The sequence below is a fragment of the Ixodes scapularis genome, unplaced genomic scaffold (genome assembly GCF_016920785.2).
Source record: "Ixodes scapularis isolate PalLabHiFi unplaced genomic scaffold, ASM1692078v2 PGA_scaffold4__175_contigs__length_147842914, whole genome shotgun sequence".
NCBI classification, from domain to species: Eukaryota; Metazoa; Arthropoda; class Arachnida; order Ixodida; family Ixodidae; genus Ixodes; species Ixodes scapularis.
The window spans coordinates 117,096,740-117,117,299 of NW_024609879.1; the positions used below are offsets into that span (position 1 = coordinate 117,096,740).

Here is a 20,560-nt window from a genome sequence, read left to right on the forward strand (position 1 = left end):
CTCGTGACCTCGGGGGTCACGTGACCCCCGAGGTCACGTGACCCCTCCAGGTCACGTGACCCCCAAGGTCACGTGGGGGTCACCTTGGGGGTCACGTGACCTTGAGGTGACCACCAGGTCACGCCTCCCCGAGGTCACGTGACCCCCTCCCCGAAGTCACGTGACACCCCCCCCCCCCCCCCGAGGTCACGTGACCCCCCCCACGGAGCATACTAAAGAATGAGGGGAGGAGGAGGAGAAGGGGGAGGGGTCTACCCTTAGTACCCTTCACTCCTCCTCCTCAAGAGCTGCGCTCCAATTCGGCGTTACAGGGATTTGTAAACGGCTTTCACTTTTTTAACTCCTTGCTTCTTTTTATTTGTGGCGCAAAAATTATTATATTTGTAAAATTTGTAAGTGACACTTCTATAATAAGTACTAACGGCATTCGAAAAACATGGTTTTTAAATCAATTGCGAACGCACTATACTATAGCCTTTTTTTCTTTTTTTTTTCTGAAACACCGAAATTCGGAGTCCGGAGTGAAGTCGCCCCTTCTGGCTTTTTATCCTCCCTAGAAAATATGGCGGCGTTGGCGGCGCTCGGCAGATGTAGCACTGAGGATGATCGGTGGGTCGGGGAATCGGACGAAGTTCTCTTTTTCAGGAGCCCGACGGCCTCTCAAACTACGAAAAAACATAACGAAACAACAACAATAAAACGCCAAACGGTCAAAACAAATGGATTTGGTGTGAGTGTACCGTAGTTCCTGTTGTGACTCCGCGGGGCAGCGTTTCAGGCAAAACCGGTGCGACGTGGCCGCTCAAGTCGCACACAAATGTCCACTGCGGTTATCTTCGACCTCACACCATTTCAAAGAGTTTTAGATCGTCGAAAGGGCACTAAAAGAACTTTAAACTCAAAAGTTAAGCGTCGTCTGCTCACTGCGATAGGCGGCATGCACGGAGAAGAGCATTTGATCGCGGGACGCAGGCGAACACGAGACTTTGTGTAGTGATGGTTCGGAGGCGTGAGAGAGACTCGAGTTGCAGGACGACTCAATCTTTGAGGTCACTGCGCTGGCGCGGACCGTGCGGGAACTTAAAATCGGGCTTTGGAGAATTGATTTTAAACTTCACAAATACTGAGTTCCCAAGATGGTAATGTCCAGGCATCGTTTTCAATGGGTTCGGATAATAAAAAGAATATGACATTGACCCCTTTAAATAATGGCTCTTCTGCGCCAGTCATATGATTACGTTGCGGGAAACAAACAACGACAGCAAGACACTTCACTTTTTTGTTATGACCCCGTATCAAATGCTAGCACAGCCGGCTAATTTCACCGGTAGGTAGAAACGTAAATAATTCGCATAGTTTGTATTTGAGGACTTTGTCTAGAGATGTAAATTTTTGTGTGCTAGGGACTTGGAGTTACTTACGATGTAACAAAAACAGTAACATCCTCGTCACTCTTCCCATAAACGTTTGCAGTTTTATTAATCATCAAGACTGGGTCCATGTATCTTTTCAGAGACCGGCCTGGGCAGTCCACGTCAGGGGCAGTAAACACCTCTGCAAAATCACTCTTCTAGGAAACAAATGTTTTTGTAAATTTTAGTCAGTCACTTCTATATTGAAATGACATATATTTTACAGCAAAGAGGACGTACCGCTACTTCAACGGTAGTGAGTAGAAACTGAACTCTTGGATTTGAAGTGTCTTCGTAACGAATGTTTACCTAAAAAAATATTTTAAAGCAATATTTAGAAAAGAGGTCAATAATATTTTGTCTATGAGTTTGGGCTTTCCGTTTCTTGAGAAAAGTCAATTGAAATGAAACGCGAATAGATGGAAGTTTACTTCTTCCTATGAGATTAATTCCATAGGCCGTTCAAAATACCTTTTGAGGAATGACATTGCTAAGCAAATATATTCATACTAGACACATCTTTGTTTGCGTAATTATCGAATAGATCTTAACCTTCAAAACGCCCAGTATTAAAGGCGGAAGCGAAATGTGCGGATTCAATAATGAGGATATAGTCCGCGATCATATTGATGTTTGTATGTACTGTGTATGTGTATGCTCTTGCTATGTATGACCGGTTCCGTTGATGCTATCGTATGTAGTTGTACGCGAAGTGCACGTGTGTCTGTGTGTGATGAAGTTGCCTCGAGCGCAATATATAGTTGCGGACGATAATATATATATATATATATATATATATATATATATATATATATCAGGGGCAGTAAATTTTCTGTAAACTTTAGTCAGTCGTTTCTCTATCGTTTCTACAAAAATATTTTAAAGCAATATTTCGAAAAGAGGTCAGTAATATTCTGTCTATACAGAATTTGGGCTTTCAGTTTCTTAAAGGAAGTCAATTAATATATATATATATATATATATATATATATCCGACCTATTATTTCAGTGGTACCTGGCGGTAGCTAGCGCCACCTAGCCTAGATATTTGTAATTACTCGTAATATTTGTAATTACTTGTAATTACGGATATATATATATATATATATATATATATATCCGACCTATTATTTCAGTGGTACCTGGCGGTAGCTAGCGCCACCTAGCCTAGATATTTGTAATTACTCCTTTACTCGGCTTAAATCTATCATCTAGTGGGGAGCCTTTCACGCTTCGCGATCTCTACTGACCCGTGCAATGAGCAAGGGAGGCTGCATTGAATTTGCTGTTTCGAAAGCAACCTTTGGTTTCGCGAATGGTTTCATACTCCTACACGATGTGCGGTGCTAACGTAGGAATTCTGACACAGGGAATGGCAAAGGTAAGACATGAAGTGCAACAAGTGGCCGGGCTTCCAATGACTGGGTTTGTCATCACAGTTTTCAAAACGCGAATGAGAGGCTGCGTTTGAAACCCTAAGTTTCCTTGCTGGCGTAGGAAGCCGGCTTTGGCAAGAAATAGAGTGTGTGAAAAACTTGTCTTGTGTTTTTAATTCGCTGCTCCTCTCGCTCAGAAAGCATCAAATAAATTCAAAATGGCTGACTTTTTTTTTTCTATATTGTTTAGCTGGTTTTGAAGGACCGCCTTTAGCGCGACGCATTTTCCGGTCCGAGAGCTATGCAAAATATTTCCGAGTGATTCGCGGCAGCGTTCCGTGTCAAAACCGACAATCTTGGGGTCGTTGTTAACCCTTATTGGACTCGATTCAGTCGATACGGGCCGCCATGTTGAGATGCAGACGAGGGTGGAGTTTTGCTTTCCCGATTGCAGGGACGAATGTTGCTTTGCCTCTACAGGAACAAAGGGAACAATATCGTTTCTTCCTTTATTATGGAGTATATAGATCCTTTCTTCCTAAGGGTGTGTCGCTCTTTTTTTTTTTTGTACTTGTGGGTCCAAAACATAAAACATTATGTCTACGATAATACACCGAACTTAACATATATACAAAAAAAAATTGAATAAAAAAGTTTACAGTTTCTGTTCTCGTCAATTATTTGATCGTTGTTTGTAACAAATTGGAAAACCCCATGCATTCGGAAATCTATAAAGAAAAACACATTTCAAAAACACGAAGCTTAGAAAAAAAATGGACAACACACCCACACGTGTCTCGGATTTTCAACATGTTGAAAGTTCACCAGTTCGCCTGATTGTTTTTTGTTATTTTTATAATGAAAAACAATATTACCAGCTTCATGCAGAGGGCAAAATATTGGACTAATTCTTGACGAGTTTTGAAGGCACTTTGGTGATCATCGTCAACCACAATTTTCAGTTCCGCAAAAAAAGTTTTGCTGCTTTTCATTTCTGGACCAACTGTAAGGAGAAACGTTGAAATACCATAAAACGTACCTTTCAGTATAATGCTAATCGTGAAATACAAAAAAAAAATCGTGGAGAAATATGTTTTTAACTTAATGATACCATTTATCTTTAATATCGATAAAATTACAAAGTTGTTTCTATCAGCTCATGCAATCTTCCGCAGGGAACATAACCCAAAGATAACCAAAACTGAAAGCCAAGTTTCAATGATGCACTGCAAAGTTATTGTTAAGTTTGTAGAAATCTTGTTAAACAAGTAAGGTATTTTTTTAGAAAAGTTGAGTTTTTTATAGTTGCATTGGAATTTTTTTTATCTTTCTATGTTGGTGTCGGCGTTTTTGAGGGAGCAGTTGCGGGGCATAGTGGTCGCGAGGTGGGAGCGCTTCCCTCACGGTTGTTAGGAGTCGTCTCGTGTTTCGGGAGGCTGCACAGACAGATCCCTGGGACAGCCCGTGCTTAAAACTGCTCGTGGCTTTTAACCGAGTATGCCTGTGTATACAGCGTTTCTCCGCTTATTGTCTAATTGTCGCTTTTTGCCCGATGTAATAATTTAGCTGTTGGCGGCAACCAGACCGGAAACATTGCAGGCAATTACTCTAGAAAAAATCTGGTTTGGTCGGTCCCAGAAGAGAAAGGAGGTCCCTATGAAACTACAAATAGAGTGCCCAGAGAATTCTTTGGAATTGGATTGGATTCGATTTTGGGAGACTGGGGCAAAAGTGTGGGGTTTAACTTTGGGATTTTAACTCACTGTTGAGTTCATATTGTTTTGTTTCGTAATAAACGCGGCCACACTTGCCACTGAGAAGCACCAACGTCTTAATGAGTTCAGCGGGATCGAACAACGCTTTATTTTTATTTTATTTTATCAACTTCCCCGGGGTTGTCATCGGGCGAGCACCACCCGGACCAGGATTCCACCCCCATAACCTCGGAAAGTTCACTGTTATCGTTTATTTATTTATTTTTTTATTTTCAGGCAATCTTGAGGGAAGTAATCAGCGAATTTCACTCTCAGAAACTCAATCCGTTTGCACTTTCCGTAACACAGGGAAAGAACTCGCTTCTTATAAAAATATTTTCGGGTGATATTTGTTATTTTGACAGAATTTACAAAGGAATTATACGCAGTGTAATTATAACATTAAGTTTCGATATAAAGTTCTCGATCGTTTCAACTAATCTATCAACGCTTGATTCAAAATATTTAGAAAAAAAGATTACCTTTGAAATTACCTCTAATACCAGCACGCTGTTCTACTTGAAATATCTCGTGGGGAATAGGACTGTCTTCAGATCGAGCACCGATATCCAGGGGTGCGATTCGCAGCGTATCACTTAGGATTCCTTTCTGCAACAAAAATATGTAGAACAAAAAAAATGTTAAGAGATGCGCGATCGCAGTAATAAGCTGCCGCCTACCAAACTCAATACAAGTTCTGTCATAGGCGCAGCCAAAAATTATGAGACGCGACGAACCAAGAGACAGATGGGAATGTAGGTAGGTAAAAGCAGGGAAAAGACGCAGGCAAGCTGGATCAATATACTGGACAAAAATAATCATTTTCCAGTGTCAGGATTCTGGTCGTGCAACTTAAAATGTCTTACTTTGACTGACCACGAAGCCCACATCGCGAGTCACAACGAGGTGAAAAATTGTTTTCTGTGCACTATCTGGAACAATATGTTTTTAATGCGAAAGCATTAACTGGTCTTATGAAGCGAACAGGCGTTATCAGCTTTTGAAGCCGCGAAAGACGGCACCTAAATTACCCTGTCCCATAGAGCGAAGTCTGTAGTCTATAGAGCGAAACAACGAATAAACTCTCGAAACGGCTGCGACGCGTCGTATCAGATGGTTCGTCACGCAAGCCACTGGGGTCGCTCAAAAAAAAAAAAAAAAAAAAAAAAAGAAGCGCATAAAAAAAAGAATAAAGCACTAAGAAAAATAAAGCAACGCAGATGCATTGCCATGGAAGCCGTGAAGCCGAGGGGAGAGGGGGGGGGGGGGTGGGTGGGCGCCGCGATGTCACCGCCGGAGTGCAGTGCGAAAAAGGAAGACGTGGCGCGAGCTTGTAGGAATGCGCTGCGTGTAACGAATGCTTTCGCATTCTTACACGTAAGCTGTCTTTAGTTCCTTCTCGAATTTTTAATGATCAAATGGGCTGATAAGAGAATATATTAGACCGCAGCTCTTAGGCGCCCGTTTCCGGCTTGAGCGGCGTCGACGTCGCCGTCGCCGTGGGCGTAACCGCGCAGTGCATTATGGGACCCGTGACGTCACTGATGACGTCATTGGCATCCGCATTGTGATCGTCATCGTCCCTGATGACGTCATCAGTGATGTCACTGATGACGTCATTGGCATCCGCATCATCATCGTCACGTGACCCCCGTGAGGTCACATGACCCTCGTGAGGCGACGGCGACGCCACTCGGAGGGAGCAGTAGCAGACAGGATGAGGAGGTGAGGAGGAAGGAGGAAGGATATACCTTCCCCTCAATACCGTTCCTCTTCTCCTCCCCAAGAGCTGCGCTCTAATTCGGCGTTACACGGAGTTGTAAACGGCTTTCAATTTTTACCTCTTACTTTCACCTTCTGAATATTTTAAATAAACTCAAAACTAATACATTTAGTGGGGAACTAGGGCTTTTTGGACCATATTATACGATTAAATGACTGACTGGAAGGAAGCCAGAAATGTTCCAGGGTCTGTACCGATGCCGTCAAAGTTCAATGTATTTGCAATATTATTTCTGTCTACATATTGATACGAGGATGAGAAGGAAGTTTGAGCTCGGCTGATCGAGGAAGAAGGGGCAGCAGCGCTTCGGGGGCTCGCAGAACCGCCATCTTTTAACCTCTCGTTCATTGTAAAATATAATATATGTCATAATCACCGCAGCAATATATGCATAAAAAGCTAAGATACACACGAAATATAGAGACATAAAGCGGTAAGTTATTTTCGTGCTGGACATAGCATGTCAAAGGTTTCATGTGTGACATGTTTGGTCAAGCTTTTATAAAATGGTCGTAGTAAATAGAAAATAACTTTTTCGATAATGTGGGAAATGTTTTTCTTAGTGAGCAAAGCTTTTTCCATATCACATTCGCAACACGTCTTCAGGAAACATGGATAGGTAATATTTCTTCAGGTTGTGATGCTCATTTGATGGGCTTGTACAGTATCTCAATATCGGAACCCCCTTCCATGTACGTCTTATTTGTATCTCCAATAGCATTTATTAAATTACTCCAGAATAGTGCCAGGATACGAAGACATAATATGGGGAATTTAGTTTCATGCCACGGGCGTGTGTTTTATTTATACTGGGGGGGGAAATTTGGAAGAACCAGAATATCAAAAAAAAAAAGAAGCCTGCAATAGACTTAGGAAATTAAATAAAAAGGGATAATTAATATTTTAAATTTTTGACTTGAAGGGTCACAATGTAGTTGAAGAATTGACTCTCCACATCATTAGTTTAGCCGTGGACTAAAACTTTGGTTTTGGTTCGTGGTAGGCGTGCGGGGCAAGAAATGTCACGGGTCTGCACGGCTTGAAACCGAATTTGAGCCGGCTAAGCGAGCCCGTAATTTCGATTCTTTCATTCTTCGCCGGCTCCGCATTTCGCGTGTCTGCGCTTCGAATGACGTCAGGAGTGCCAGGCAAGCCAAGAGCAGAGGCATTGACGCCACGAGTGGGCTTTGCTGGCTTTGTTCGCCGAGTTTCGGTTTCAAACCGTATACAAGGGCGATATTGCTCTCCCCGTAGCCTCACTGTAAATTTGAGGGCAGCTCTTAGGCGCCCGTTTCCGTGTTTCGCGGCGTAGGCGTCGGCGTAACCGCACTAAATTTAGCGAGAAAATTGACGTCACGAGATTTAGTGGGAAAATGACGTCACGTCACCTCTACACCAATTCAATTTCCCGCTAAATTTAGCGGGGAAATGAATTGATGTTTAGGTTGCGTGACGTCATTTTCCCCGCTAAATCTAGTGGAAGAACTGAATTTGCTCATATGTGACATAACACCAAGTAATATGACGTCATTTCCCCTATCTAAGTTTAGCGGGGAAACTGAATTGGAGGAGGAGGGGAGAGGAGTGGATGGAGGAGAAAGAGGAGGAGGGGCATAAGCTCTCTTTCTCCTCCTCAAGAGCTGCGCTCTATTTTCGCATTACAGAGATTTAGAAACGTCTTTCATTTGATAAATAATAATTTTAGGACACGCCTAAACTATAATGAGGTAATGCATCAATTGTCAAATTATATTATGCTTAAAAATTAAACAAATAAAAACAAGTTTAGTAAACTATTTAGGTTAGTCAATTAATTATTATATTTCACATAGCCTCCATGACCATCAAATCAACGCCTAAGCTAAAAAAACACAGAAGTTTTTGTATTTCTTAGATTTTAGTGGCGCTAATACAAAACCCTGTATTTACAAGGTTAATAGACTGTTTTGCCGGGCGAAGCCGACATTTGACCATTATTTTAAGCATTCTTTATTTGCCTTATCTTGAACGTAATTAAAAGTAAAATTATTTCCGATCCCTCTCAGGCTTGACATGTCTGTCCCTTCTTTTTTAATGCGAACAATGTAACCTTTATGAAAGGGTTTAGTGTAATAAATAATTTAGAAGAAATACTGATTCATACTTTCCACTAGCAAGAAGAATAACAAAAATGTTATTATTACTGTGTTCAACTTACCGACAGGAAAATACAAACAACAAAAAAGTGCGAAATATTTTGGCTTCATAATAATCTTCGTGATGGCTGATTTCTCATTTAGATATGAATATTGATCACATCTACACCAACTATGATGTCTTTAATCTCTTATTGGCTTACATCTACAATAATGTCATTTGTTGTTGTTGTTGTTGTTTTTTTTTGGGGGGTGGGGACACGTGATTTTCTTATTAAATGCATAATCTTCTTTTTGTAACCTGTAAGGCACACTCTCTGTGCTGAGTGAGTTTTAAACGGGAGGTGCAGAGAAAGAACAGTGTTTTACATACCACTTTGACACCGCCGTTCGTTTCTTCTATGTTCACTGACGCCATTCGATTTCTATCATGATAGATGTTTGCTTCAAGCTCCTTTCCGTCCATCTGAAAAACATATTAAAAGGAACATAGTGCACATATTGTAATAAAGCACACACCTATTTAAAAAAAAAATAGGTGGTCTCCTTTATGAACATTTTAAACAGTTCGTATGGTCGTAGCAAAGCCAACTTATTCGTTAACATGACATACAGTTGGGCTACTTTGCGCTTGAGTGCGGTGAAAACAGCACAGAAAAACTTCAACATAAAATCAGCAGGGGAGCGTTAATTGATTTGGAACGCGTTGGACACATTACACACTCATGGCGTCTCCTAGTTTATGAAAACTGTTAAGACTGGTTTAAAGAATGAAGAAAATATTCCCTGGAGAAGGGGAAGAGGAGGGATAAACGATAAACACAAATCTCCAAACATGGCTACGTGACTAGTGCGTGACCGAAGAAATCCACGTGTTCCTGTTATCAAACCAGGGACCTCTCCGTTTGCAGCGGAGCGCTCTACCAACTGAGCTAACTAGGAGTTAGACGTCTGCAGAGCAAACCTGTTTTATCAGCTGCCACCAGTCTAGCACCAGCAAGAGTGAACAGCCTGCATTTTAAGTTTATGATGATATAGAATTCATGCAAAGGTGCAAGCGAGCTTGACAAGGGTGTCGAAAATAACCCCTGGAAAAGAAGAACAAGGGGGACAAAGGGAAAACACAAATCTCCAAACACTAACTGGTTTATTACCAGGACCAGATATATTTTTTCGGTCGCGAACCAGTCATTTAGCTGTGTTTGGAGATTTGTGTTTGTCCTGTGTTTCCCCTCTCCAGGGATTATTTTCTTCATTCTTGGCCAGCAATAGCTTACCCCTTTGCATTAATTGTATTATTACCATAACCTTGAAATGCAGGCCGTTCACCCTTGTTGGTGTTTCACTGGTAGCAGCTGAAAAAACCCGTTTGCTCTACCGACGTCTAACTCCTGGTTAGCTCAGTTGGTGGAGCGCTCCGCTGGAAATGGAGAGGTCCCTGGTTCGATACCAGGTCCAGGAGCATTTCTTTCATTCGCGCACAAGTCTCCTAGCTCTCCTTCAAGATTTTGGTTCGTCCTTTGTTACTCTTTTACAGGGATTATTTTCTTAATTCTTGTCCAGCTCGCTTGCGCCTTTGCGTTAATTGCATTGTCCACACTAGTCTAAATCCGTTTTGGAGTCCTAGTGATCTTGGATTTTGAAGAGCTTTTTGTGACAACTGAAGTAATCGCGAGGGGGAGGGGGTTAATTGTACCCACCACGCTATAGTTTAACTGTTTTGCACAGTCGTTATGCCACTGGCCCGCTGCGCTATCCATTGGCGCGTTATGATTCGCCCTGTAGCGTCGCGAGATCACTCAGGGAGCTACGCTTTGTCATAGGCCTGCTGCGCTGAAGCTTTGACCAGACTGTGGCGCCCTCATTATGGTCGAAAGCTACAACCAGCAAATTCGTATTTTCGGGATGTCAACAGTTCCGCAATATCCACCTACGGCTAACGTTCCCTGCCAATTGACAGTGGGCTAAGGCGAACGTTCAGGTGGGTACTCATCATTGCGGACCTCTAACCGGCCATCTTAGGCGCTGATTTTCTTGACCACTTCGGGCTCACAGTCAACTTTCGCAGACGCACACATAGATTTCTGGACAAACTTCATGACGTAAACAGTACAGTGACTTTGCGATCTCCCACACCAAACTTCATCCTTCAGGGTTATTTTAACTATCCAAATATTGTGTGGTCGGCGGAAACAGCTTACGCAAGCCCTTTTTCTCCTGACAGTGACAAATTCCTCAAATTATGTTCGGACTACAATTTCTCTCAGCTAGTGTCTCGCCCCACCAGAATTACGCCTTCCTGTGCCTCAGTGTTAGATCTTGTACTGTCAACCTTCGCCGACCTTGGTTCCCCTATTACCTATCTACCTGGTTTTGGTGATCATTTATTGCTGCATTTTACCTTAAATATTACCACAATTCATTCCCCGAAAATAGTTAAACAGATTCGAGATTACGGAAAAGCTCAATTTACGGCTATAAATAGTGAACTGTGTGAATTTCTGAGTTACTTTGTGGAAAATTTCTTTGAACACTCTGTAGATGAAAATTGGTGTCTGTTTCGAAACAAAGTTAATTATCTAATGAGCACATATATTCCTCTTCGCATATTATGATCCACAAGTAATTCCCCTTGGTACAACACCAGACTTAAACAACTTTCCAATAAAAAGAAACACCTATTTCGTGCAGCCGAACTTTCAAAACAAGATAGTCATTTTAACGCCTATCATTGCACCGAGCAGGAATATAAACGTGTAGTATTAGAAGTAAAACGCAATTCTTTTACTAATACGTTGCGCACAATTTTATCTACAAATGTTCGCCACTTTTGGAACTTAATCAAACCTAATTATAACCACGGTGACCAGAAGCTTACAAACGCAGATGGGGAACCAGTAGGTCAAGATGAGTGTGCATCATTTCTAAACGATATATTTATACAATCTTTTTCTTCCACCGATGTTTCTGTGTACCCCAACTTCAATTGCCCTGACTTTTTGCCAATGAATCCAATAGTAATATCATATTGCAGCGCGCGCAGCTGGCCAAGTAGGCAGCGCGCGCGTGGCCTAACGGTTATCGTATTTGCCTGCCACGCGAAAAGCCAGGGTTCAATTCCTGGGGGCGACGCACCTTTTGTTATTCCTGCAATTTAGCTTTCTTTGTAGAGTACACCTTGCCTAGTGGCGAAGGTCGGCAACGCTCGTGAAAAAACACGTGGCATTGCACTCCCGCGCCCTTCCAGGTGCTCTATTAGTGCGCGCACCTCAGGATCGTCTCGTTGACGACGGGCATACATGTACAAATTACTCAAAAAAGGTAGTTAAGTTAAGTTACTGAGTATCGACGCCAAAAGTAATTGGAGTAGAGTAGAAATTACGCAATTGTAATAGTAATTGAGTAAACTACTAACTACTGTAAAAAGTAGCGAGTTACTTTGAAGTTACTTTCGAAGTTACTTTTTTATCTTTTTGTGGAAGCAGAATAAACAGCAGTTTTGATCAATGAAAAACCCTGCGAGGCCTAAAATAAATGCAGTCTATTTATGGCTTGCGTTTTCGCCAAAATAGTTTATTCGCTCGCAGAAGCAATTAACTTTCAAAGTTCTTGATATGAGAGTTTTCCCCTTTTCCTTCTAAGGACGTCCCCAGCCAAGGTAAATAGACGTTCCACCGACGGGCTGGATGGAACGGCAGCATTGAATTTGAGAAACAGGCTGTGAAGGGTCGGGTAAGCGAGTGTCGGCATCTTAGGTGTCCATGACGAAACATCTGAGGTTTGCCTCGGGTAGAGCGTCTTTTATAACAAACTTTCCTCCTTTTTTTCTTTTTTCTTCGTCAAGTTGAGATTGTTATGACTGGCCCCTCTTTATTCCGACGTCGTTCTGAGAGGACGCTGAGCGAGTGCACCTGACCGTCAAGGGTTCCAGTCTCGCGCCACGACGATGAGATCATCCGGACGACTGCGCGTCCCGTTGTAGTGCTAGTGCTACGCTACTGAAAAAAAATGGTTTTGGTTTGTTGGACTTGGTTGACGCCAGGTCCAACAAAATGATCTCCCAAGGGTAACTCGCAATCCCCGCCGGGGACTACAATATTCTGATGCGCCTGACACGCCTGACAAGTAAATCTTTTTTAACAAAGAGGCGGTCTCCTAGGCATGGATGGTCGGAAGGACGCGAAGGATTACTTGAACAAGCATCGTCGCTCGTATACAGTTGCAGCTGGAAGCGGGAACGTGCCCCCATGAACGGATTATCCGTGCCAGGGTTTGTGCGCGGGGGAGTCCGGCTTTGCAAAGGCGTATGCGCTGACGACAAGGCGACCATGGGAGCAGGCGCCCAGCTGCGAGGTCATTCCAGTGGCTTCGCCCGTGGAACCCCCAGACCGCTTGAGTCAGAACTCACTAAAGAAAAACGACACGAAAACAACAACAACTCTCGATGTGTCCCCGTCTTTCACGGTGGCAGCTGGAAACGTGGCGCCTGCGTGCATTACCGGATTAGGTCAATACCCGACCAAGGCTTGTTAAGCATCTCTTCCTGCGTTCGTGCGTGCTGGTGTTATGCTTTAGCTGCTCGTGGCCACCTTGGCCCAAGGACGCCTTCCCGAACAAGGGGGCCCCTTGTTCGGGAATGCCACTTTATCTGGCGGCGTCTTATTCATTTCTGCGCTCAAACTTTTGTGATGGGCAAAATTAGCACTATATAATTTCGAAAGTAGTTAGTAATTTGGGTAGAAGTTACCTGAAAAAAGTAATTAAATTAAACTACTAATTACCTAAATAGAGTTGTAATTGAAAGTTACCAAGTTACTCGAAAAAGTAGTTAAACTACAGTAGTTTGAGTAGAGTAGTTGAACTACGTCCAAGTCTGACGACGGGCCATGTCGTCGGTGTTTACTGCGCCCAGGAAATACTCGTCGTCATCGTCGTCGCTGCTGCCGGAAGGTGTTTCGACGGGAACTCTGGACAGGAAGTCGGCGTCGCTGTGCTTGCGGCCTGACTTGTAGACCACGGTCATGTTGAACTCTTGTAGTCGAAGACTCCATCGCGCGAGGCGTCCGGACGGGTCCTTGAGGTTCGCAAGCCAGCAGAGCGAGTGGTGGTTCGTGACTACGCGGAACGGGCTCCCCTATAAGTACGGACGAAACTTCGTGATTGCCCAGACGACCGCAGGCACTCTTTCTCAGTCGTGGAGTAATTTCTCTCTACCTTGGACAATGTCCGACTTGCATAGGCGATGACTCGTTCGGTGCCTTCTTGTACTTGAACCAGTACAGCGCCAAGTCCTGCGTTACTTGCGTCCGTGTGAATCTCGGTTTCCGCATCCTGGTCGAAATGTCCAAGAAAAGAAGGAGTCTGCAGTCGTCGCTTCAGCTCGTTGAATGCCTGCTGCTGCTCTTCTGCCCATTTGAACTTCTCGGCGTCCTTCGTGAGGTTTGTAAGCGGTGCGGAAATCCTTGCGAAATCCCGAACAAAGCGCCGATAGTAGGCACAGAGCCCAAGTAACCTTCGCACGGCCTTCTTGTCTCTTGGCGCTGGAAATGCTGCGACGGCGCGAGTCTTGTCTGGGTCTGGGCGAATGCCTTCGTTACTAACCACGTGACCTAGGAACTTCAGTTCGTCATAGGCAAACCGACACTTTGACGGCTTGAGGGTGAGTACGGCGGTCCGTATGGCGTGGAGAGCAGACTTGTGGAACGTCTATCACCAAACTCTGGCAGCGCTTCAAGACATTCCTAAGACAACAATCACCACCCCATCCGGCCTTTTTTTAGTATATCCGAATACTTTTCGACATCAAATATTTGACTTAGACATTTCAAAGATTCATCGATGAGGTCACCAGAAGACTCCATTTTATCTTCGCCTAATTCGAAGACATCCTCGTAGCCAGCACAACCACGGTTGAACACGAGCAACACCTTCATCTACTATTCAACCGAGTCCAGCAAGCCGGCGATGTTGTCAAGCCGAGCAAATCCATGTACGGTGTAGACGACCTGGTGTTTCTAGGCCACCACATCACACCCCAATTAAGGAATCATATTCCTTTCTGAAAAAGTTGAAATCATTCGCGAATTCCGTCAGTCGTCTTCTCTTGGGAAGTTTCAGGAATTTCTAGGCCTGTTGAATTTAAACGGCAGGTTCATACCTCACTGCGCCACCATGTTGAACCATTAACAGAGCTTTTAAAGACAACGAAAGGTCTTTAAACACCACTTCTTTTGGACGAGCAGGTTGACTCAGCATTCGAATCAGTAAAAGAAGCCCTGTCAAGTGCAACATTTCTTGCACACCCGGTGCCAAATTTTATCACTCGCTGCGTGGCTGATATCGCGGATACTGTAGTTTGCGCAGTGCTACAACAGCATTTAGATGGCGATTGAAATCCCAGAGTGGTTTGGTTTTTTTTCACAGAAGCTAAAGCCGCCAGAAACTTGCCACAGTACATTCGGTGCGAGGGATGCTGGCTACATATTTAACTCAGAGGCATTACCCCTACTTTTTCGAAAGAAACAGAACTGCACATCCTCACCGACCACAAGCGACTGACATGCATTTAAAGATAACCACTGTGTGTACTCTGCACGAGAAATTCGCCGTCTGGAGGACATTTTGCAATTCACCGTCGACCTTGGTCACCATCAAGAACCACAGAATACAGCTGCGGACGCGCTGTCACGTTTCGGTGCCATGTCTTCGATTTAACGAGAGAACTCTTTTTCTCCATATCAAAAAACATCAACATTCTCTTCTTTCATCACAATCACAACGAATTACGAAATGTGATGCCTAGTTTACAACCTCTAATACCCCGTGAACCAGCGCAACTTAAAGTTTTCTCCAGACAAGACCTCTCCACTTGCAGCCATGCTTTCCCACTCAAAGACGCCATAAAAAAGTGTCTTTCTCCACCTTACGATGGTCCTCACAAGGTCTTGGCACGCACCACGAAGATTTTCACGCTGGAGATCAACGGTCGCCAGGAAAATGTATCGGCTAACGGCATAAAATCCGCCGTTATGAACAGCACTGATTCAACAACCGTCTCCAGATGACCACATGTTCCTGCTCGACCCACCAACCACCGTTTCGTGGCATATTTAATTCACGATCTCAACATCACCCTCCAGATGAGAGCTTTATAGGCGGTGCTCTGACTTTGCCTGGGTCGGGGTGGTAGCCCCAAGAAACAACTCAACGCGATAAACTGGCGTCCTTCTGACGCACCACCGACACCCCGACCTGGGGCCCTAATCTGGACTCTTGGCAAAGAAGTCGGATAGAAATCCGATGGCCGTGATTGGCCAACGCCGTCCTTGACCTTGGCGCCAGCCAATCATAGCCGCCAAATTTCTTGCCGACTTCCTCGCCAAGTGTCCACACTATTGCCCCTGCATGAACACTCAAGTTCCTTTCTTTCAGAATGCAGCATACCATGTTTGATTCTTGTGGGGGGGGGGGGGGGGGGGGGAATCCTGTGGCGACAATCCGTGGTATAGAATAAAAGAAATGCCACATTCGTCTTGGGCGTACCGCACCGCACGGACGGACGCGTCACGGTCGCTTGGTAGTGTCGGTGCCGCTGCACTACGTTCTCCAGGGACTTCATGGGGCGCGTGGAAGGAGACCATGCAGGTCCTCGCACTGCGAACTTGAGTTAACGCTCTCCGCTTCCTTCGGCACCTGTTCTCTCTCTCTCTCGCCTCGTCGTCGTCGGTCTTCCTTCCTCGCCTCGCAAAACATGGCGGCCCGCAGCTCGAGAGAACGTGATATCGGCGCAGCTATCTTCTTTCCCTCAATCCCTCTGCTCTAGCTGCGATTCCAGCAGTGAGGACGGGCGTCGGTTTTTCCCTTTTCGGGAAGTGTGTGTGTGCGGTGCTGGCGTTGCGTCGGCCACCGAGCAACCAGTCCACCACGCCGGGCACGTGAAGCTTTTGTCGTTCGTCTGATTCAAGACGTCGGTGAGTTTGGGTCCCGCAGTGGGGACTTTCCCTTTTCGGAACTTTCGTCTTCTTTGCACCGGCGAACTTGTTTCCCGGCTGCAGTTTGTGCCGCGAGCGGTGAGTTGTTTGGCGTTGTGTCAAAAATTGAGTGATGTCTTTTTTTTTTTTTTTTTTGCGGCCCCGCTGTTCGAAGGTTTGTGAGTGTGTTGTTGGAGTAACGCGTGTTAGCATTTCGTTTTGATGACTTTGTCGTGTTGCCGCCGCGCGCGGCTTTTTATCGCCTAATTAAATTTCTTGTTTTTCGTTTAACCCCTGCGTGCCCTCGCCTCTGTTGATGTTCACATCAGACGTGTGCCTATCGCTGGTCACCAGTCCGGCAATAAAATAGCATATGTGTAAACGCTCTGTTTCATAGTCCAGGTGCTTTTGTTTTTCCGTTGGCGGGCGAATTTTTGGTGTAACATGTACATACTTGAACCATCCACTTGAAAGAAAATTTGTTACTTTCATTTCTCGCTAGTTGGCGCGAGCCACCGCCCCACTCTTGCGGATATTTTTTATCGTCCACCCGTTCATGTTTTGCCCTTGCACTGACCGCACCGAGTCCGTCGCACGGCGGGATGCTTCGCGTTCGCCTGGTACTGCGTCATGTGGTGGACCTACGCAGTGGCGTTTACTTGGGGGCGGCATTTTCTCGGTGGCGTGCGCGCCCCAGACGAATGTGACAGAAGTATAACCGCGAGGTTACTGTCCCGCGCATTTAGGAATTAAGCAGTGCACGTGCTGACATGAGATTGTTCGGACGTCCTTACAGCCGAGTAACGAAGTTAAAAAGTACTTATACTGCTGCCCCTGTTCAAAACAATAAAAAGGTGTCGCCGTCATCCTTACATCCATAGGCTCTTCAGCAATTCGAAGAAAGTAGCCACTCATATCGATGCGCCATTTCTGTTCTCAACCTCTAGCAAGTTTTGAAGCCTTTGCCCAAGAACTAATAACTAAAGAGAAGCGAGTTACGCATGCAACAAGAGGCGTTGAGTTGACATTGTGGGAAGAAATAGAAACCAACTCGCACTCGAATTGCAATAGTCCCTTGTCATCAAGGACAAGAGGGAAAAATGTGTCCGCGCTCCTTCAGTTGCACTCCGCCAGAAGAAGGAAGCGTTCCTGCGGGGGGGCCAGGGTATCCGGGCAAGGATAAAAGAAAGAAGAAACCGCAACTACCTCATCTCCAAAAAAGCAGAAATTGTAAAGCAGCTTAAAAGATAGAAATATATTATGAATTAAGCGATAAAAAAATAAAAAGAGAAATTATTTTTCACTCGACAAAATAAAAAAAAAAAATAGGAACATTAAACAGTTGTAAGTCCAGTAGTGTGAATGGTGTTTTTTGTGCGTAGTGTGATCTTTGTGCAGCTGGCCCATCGAAAGCATTTCAACAAATACGTGGGATGCGCCGCGTCGGTGGTTTATCAGATTCCGACAACGTGTGGGCGCGTTTACATTGGCCAGACCGGCAGATGCCCGAAGGGTAGAGCAAGAGAACATGACCTTTCAAGAAAGCGAACACCGCCAGGCCACTTGGCGGTGCACTGCCCTGCACAAAGGTTGCTGCCAGTCAAAGCTCTAAACAAAAAAACAACGAAAAAAGAATTTTTTTTTTTCGGCTTTTTGCAGCGTACTTTGTCCAGCTGCTTGCGCTCAATTTCACTTCCTCCTCGTGTCGCCCAGCAAATGTTTCGGGCTGCGTATTACACGGTTCCGGGTTGGATTTCTACTGAGCCGCTAGATAAATTTATCTCGTTACGATTAGGTATTCCTAGGTATAATTTTGTATGACCATGTATAATGGGCATCTTCTATATCCTGATATAGTTTGTGTATGCGTTATGTTGCCTTGGCATTCATGTAATTCTTTTTAGTCACTCTCATATGTAACTCTATTAAAATAAATTCAACCTATAAACACAATTTATGTTTAAAAAAATGTAAAACCAAAACAAGTCAAAGGGGAACTCCGGCTATTTTTTCATGGACGCTGATTTGCCTAGAAATTGGCTCAACACATCGATAGACAAGGCTGTACAAGTTCCCCAACTATTGTGTTAAAAGAAAAACATTTCGCGAAGTTATTGCATTTTCGAATTTAGTTTTCATCGTATTTCTCAAACCGGGAGCCCTTACTGGCAGCATTGAATTGTGACGACAGAAATGGTACAAAGTAGGCAGCAAGCCATGTTCCCAACTAATTACAAGACGTTTGATGGTGGGAAAAGAGTGCTTGTTAACTGATTCATTGAGAAGCACGCAAAAAACGCTCGACATACTCTGGTTAAGACTACCTGCGCGACCCGAAAGTCTGCACCATTTGGGACGTCACAGCACTGGAGAGCGCGCGGAAATTTGAATCTTGGCTTCTGCATCATCTTCTTTTACGGTTTTCTGAACTTCTATTTTGAATTTCGAAAAAAAAATAAATAGCATACCGTGAAGACTAAAGTCCGGGTAGTTAGGAAACGCAATTCCTTTTGGGTAGGTAAAAAAACGACCAGAGTACCGCACTAGGTGGAAAACTAATGACGGTGATTCCGGGGGCTGCTGTAATGAGTGAGGGGATCCACGGGCGGCTGTTTCTTGACCGGCAGTTACTTAGAGGCCTCATTTGTATAAAAGTCTTAGTGTGTATCAGTTTATATAAACCAGGGTGTCGAACCGGAACCGAACCGAACCGAAAACCGGAACCGAACCGGTATTTTTTCCGGAACTGAACCCGAACCCGAACCGTTATATTGTTATCGCGATGAACCCGAACGGGAACTGAACCGGAAAAAAAATAGCGGTTACCGGCTCATGTCAAAACGGTTCGGCCACGCGCTGTTGACAATGAATGTGCTATCAATGCCATTTGTTTTTTAAGTGCCGTCAACTGACACACACCTCGCTTACATATTTTTCTTCTCCACTCAATCTTAGGAATATAAACGCTGCATCCATGAATCTTGACAAACGCTGCATCTATGAATCTTGACATAGGAACCAGTATTGCGCTGGTCGCGGCTTGCACGAAAAAAAAAATAATTAAAACGCTGTGCAAAAAAAAAAAAAAAAAAAAACATCGCGTCACGGGATTTCATTTTTTTTTCAATCTCGTAAATCCTAAATGCTGCTGTGTGCTCATTTCATAACACGTTTCTAGATCGCGCGAGTTCTTGAAGCTTGCTTCCATCGGAATGAGAAAAGAAAAGGCTGTGGAGTTTGATAATAATGCATCCGGTTTCGTATAGGCACTTAGAAGCTAACATATTTGTGAGACAGCGAACTCTTCTATTTTAATATTTATCCTATTACGTCCTTCTGGCGTTGCGTTCGGTGAAGTGTTTTTCATATTCCGTATCTTGTTTAATGAAAACTTCTTTAAGGGTCTAATTTGAGTTACCGAAGGCTAGTTCAAATAAAGAAAGCTGTATTTTCTCCCCACTGTTCCTTCAATTGCTTACACGCCGAGGTGGCGGGGAGTTAGCGAGTCCTACTTGTAAGTGGGTTTGTAAGGAGGTCGCGGATTTTACAGCTACTGCGTCGGACCCAATTAGATGAAGTCCGAATGCATAAACGTCGGTTAGGTAACCTTTGAGTGCAGATAAAGAAACCATTCCTGGTAAAAATCCCTGAGCCTTACACTACGATGTATCCCGTTTCGTATGTGCTGATTTCAGATGTTTTATTTGTAATTTATTTTGATGTTGCAATTTGTCATTTATAATTTCCGAACCGGTTCGCGAACCGGTTCAGCGCCCCGAACCGGTTTGCGAACCGGTTCGCGGATCGAATTAATCGAACCGGAACTGAACCGGAACAAAATTAATTTACCTGAACCTGAACCGTAACCAAACCCGTATTTTTTTCGGTTCGACACACTGATTATAAACGCATTTTATTCTTCAGGTGTCGTCGAAGAAATCACCTGGCAGACCGCAATATACGTATACCTATAAGATAAAACATAAAAAAGACTGTCGTGTTATCAGTTGCATTTTTAAGATACTTAGCGGGCTGCTCCTGCGTCGCAAAGAATAGTGCAGCTATAGTCACGGACAAGATGAAAACGGCAATTATAGTTACTGACAAGGTGAGAAGTCCTCTAGCACGAA

General features: G+C 44.1%; 1 protein-coding gene across 1 annotated transcript in view; it reads right to left on the reverse strand.

Moving 5' to 3' along the window:
- LOC115308335 (venom metalloproteinase antarease-like TtrivMP_A) overlaps positions 1-20,560 on the reverse strand; it is a 39,956-nt gene that overhangs the window by 17,190 nt on the left and 2,206 nt on the right. Inside the window, exons 3-7 of the mRNA XM_042293399.1 lie at positions 8,834-8,926; positions 5,025-5,151; positions 3,664-3,791; positions 1,653-1,721; positions 1,422-1,570 (exon numbers count right to left, since the gene is read on the reverse strand). Of these exons, the coding sequence (XP_042149333.1) occupies positions 1,422-1,570; positions 1,653-1,721; positions 3,664-3,791; positions 5,025-5,151; positions 8,834-8,926 (566 nt within the window). The remainder of the gene's footprint in view (positions 1-1,421; positions 1,571-1,652; positions 1,722-3,663; positions 3,792-5,024; positions 5,152-8,833; positions 8,927-20,560) is intronic.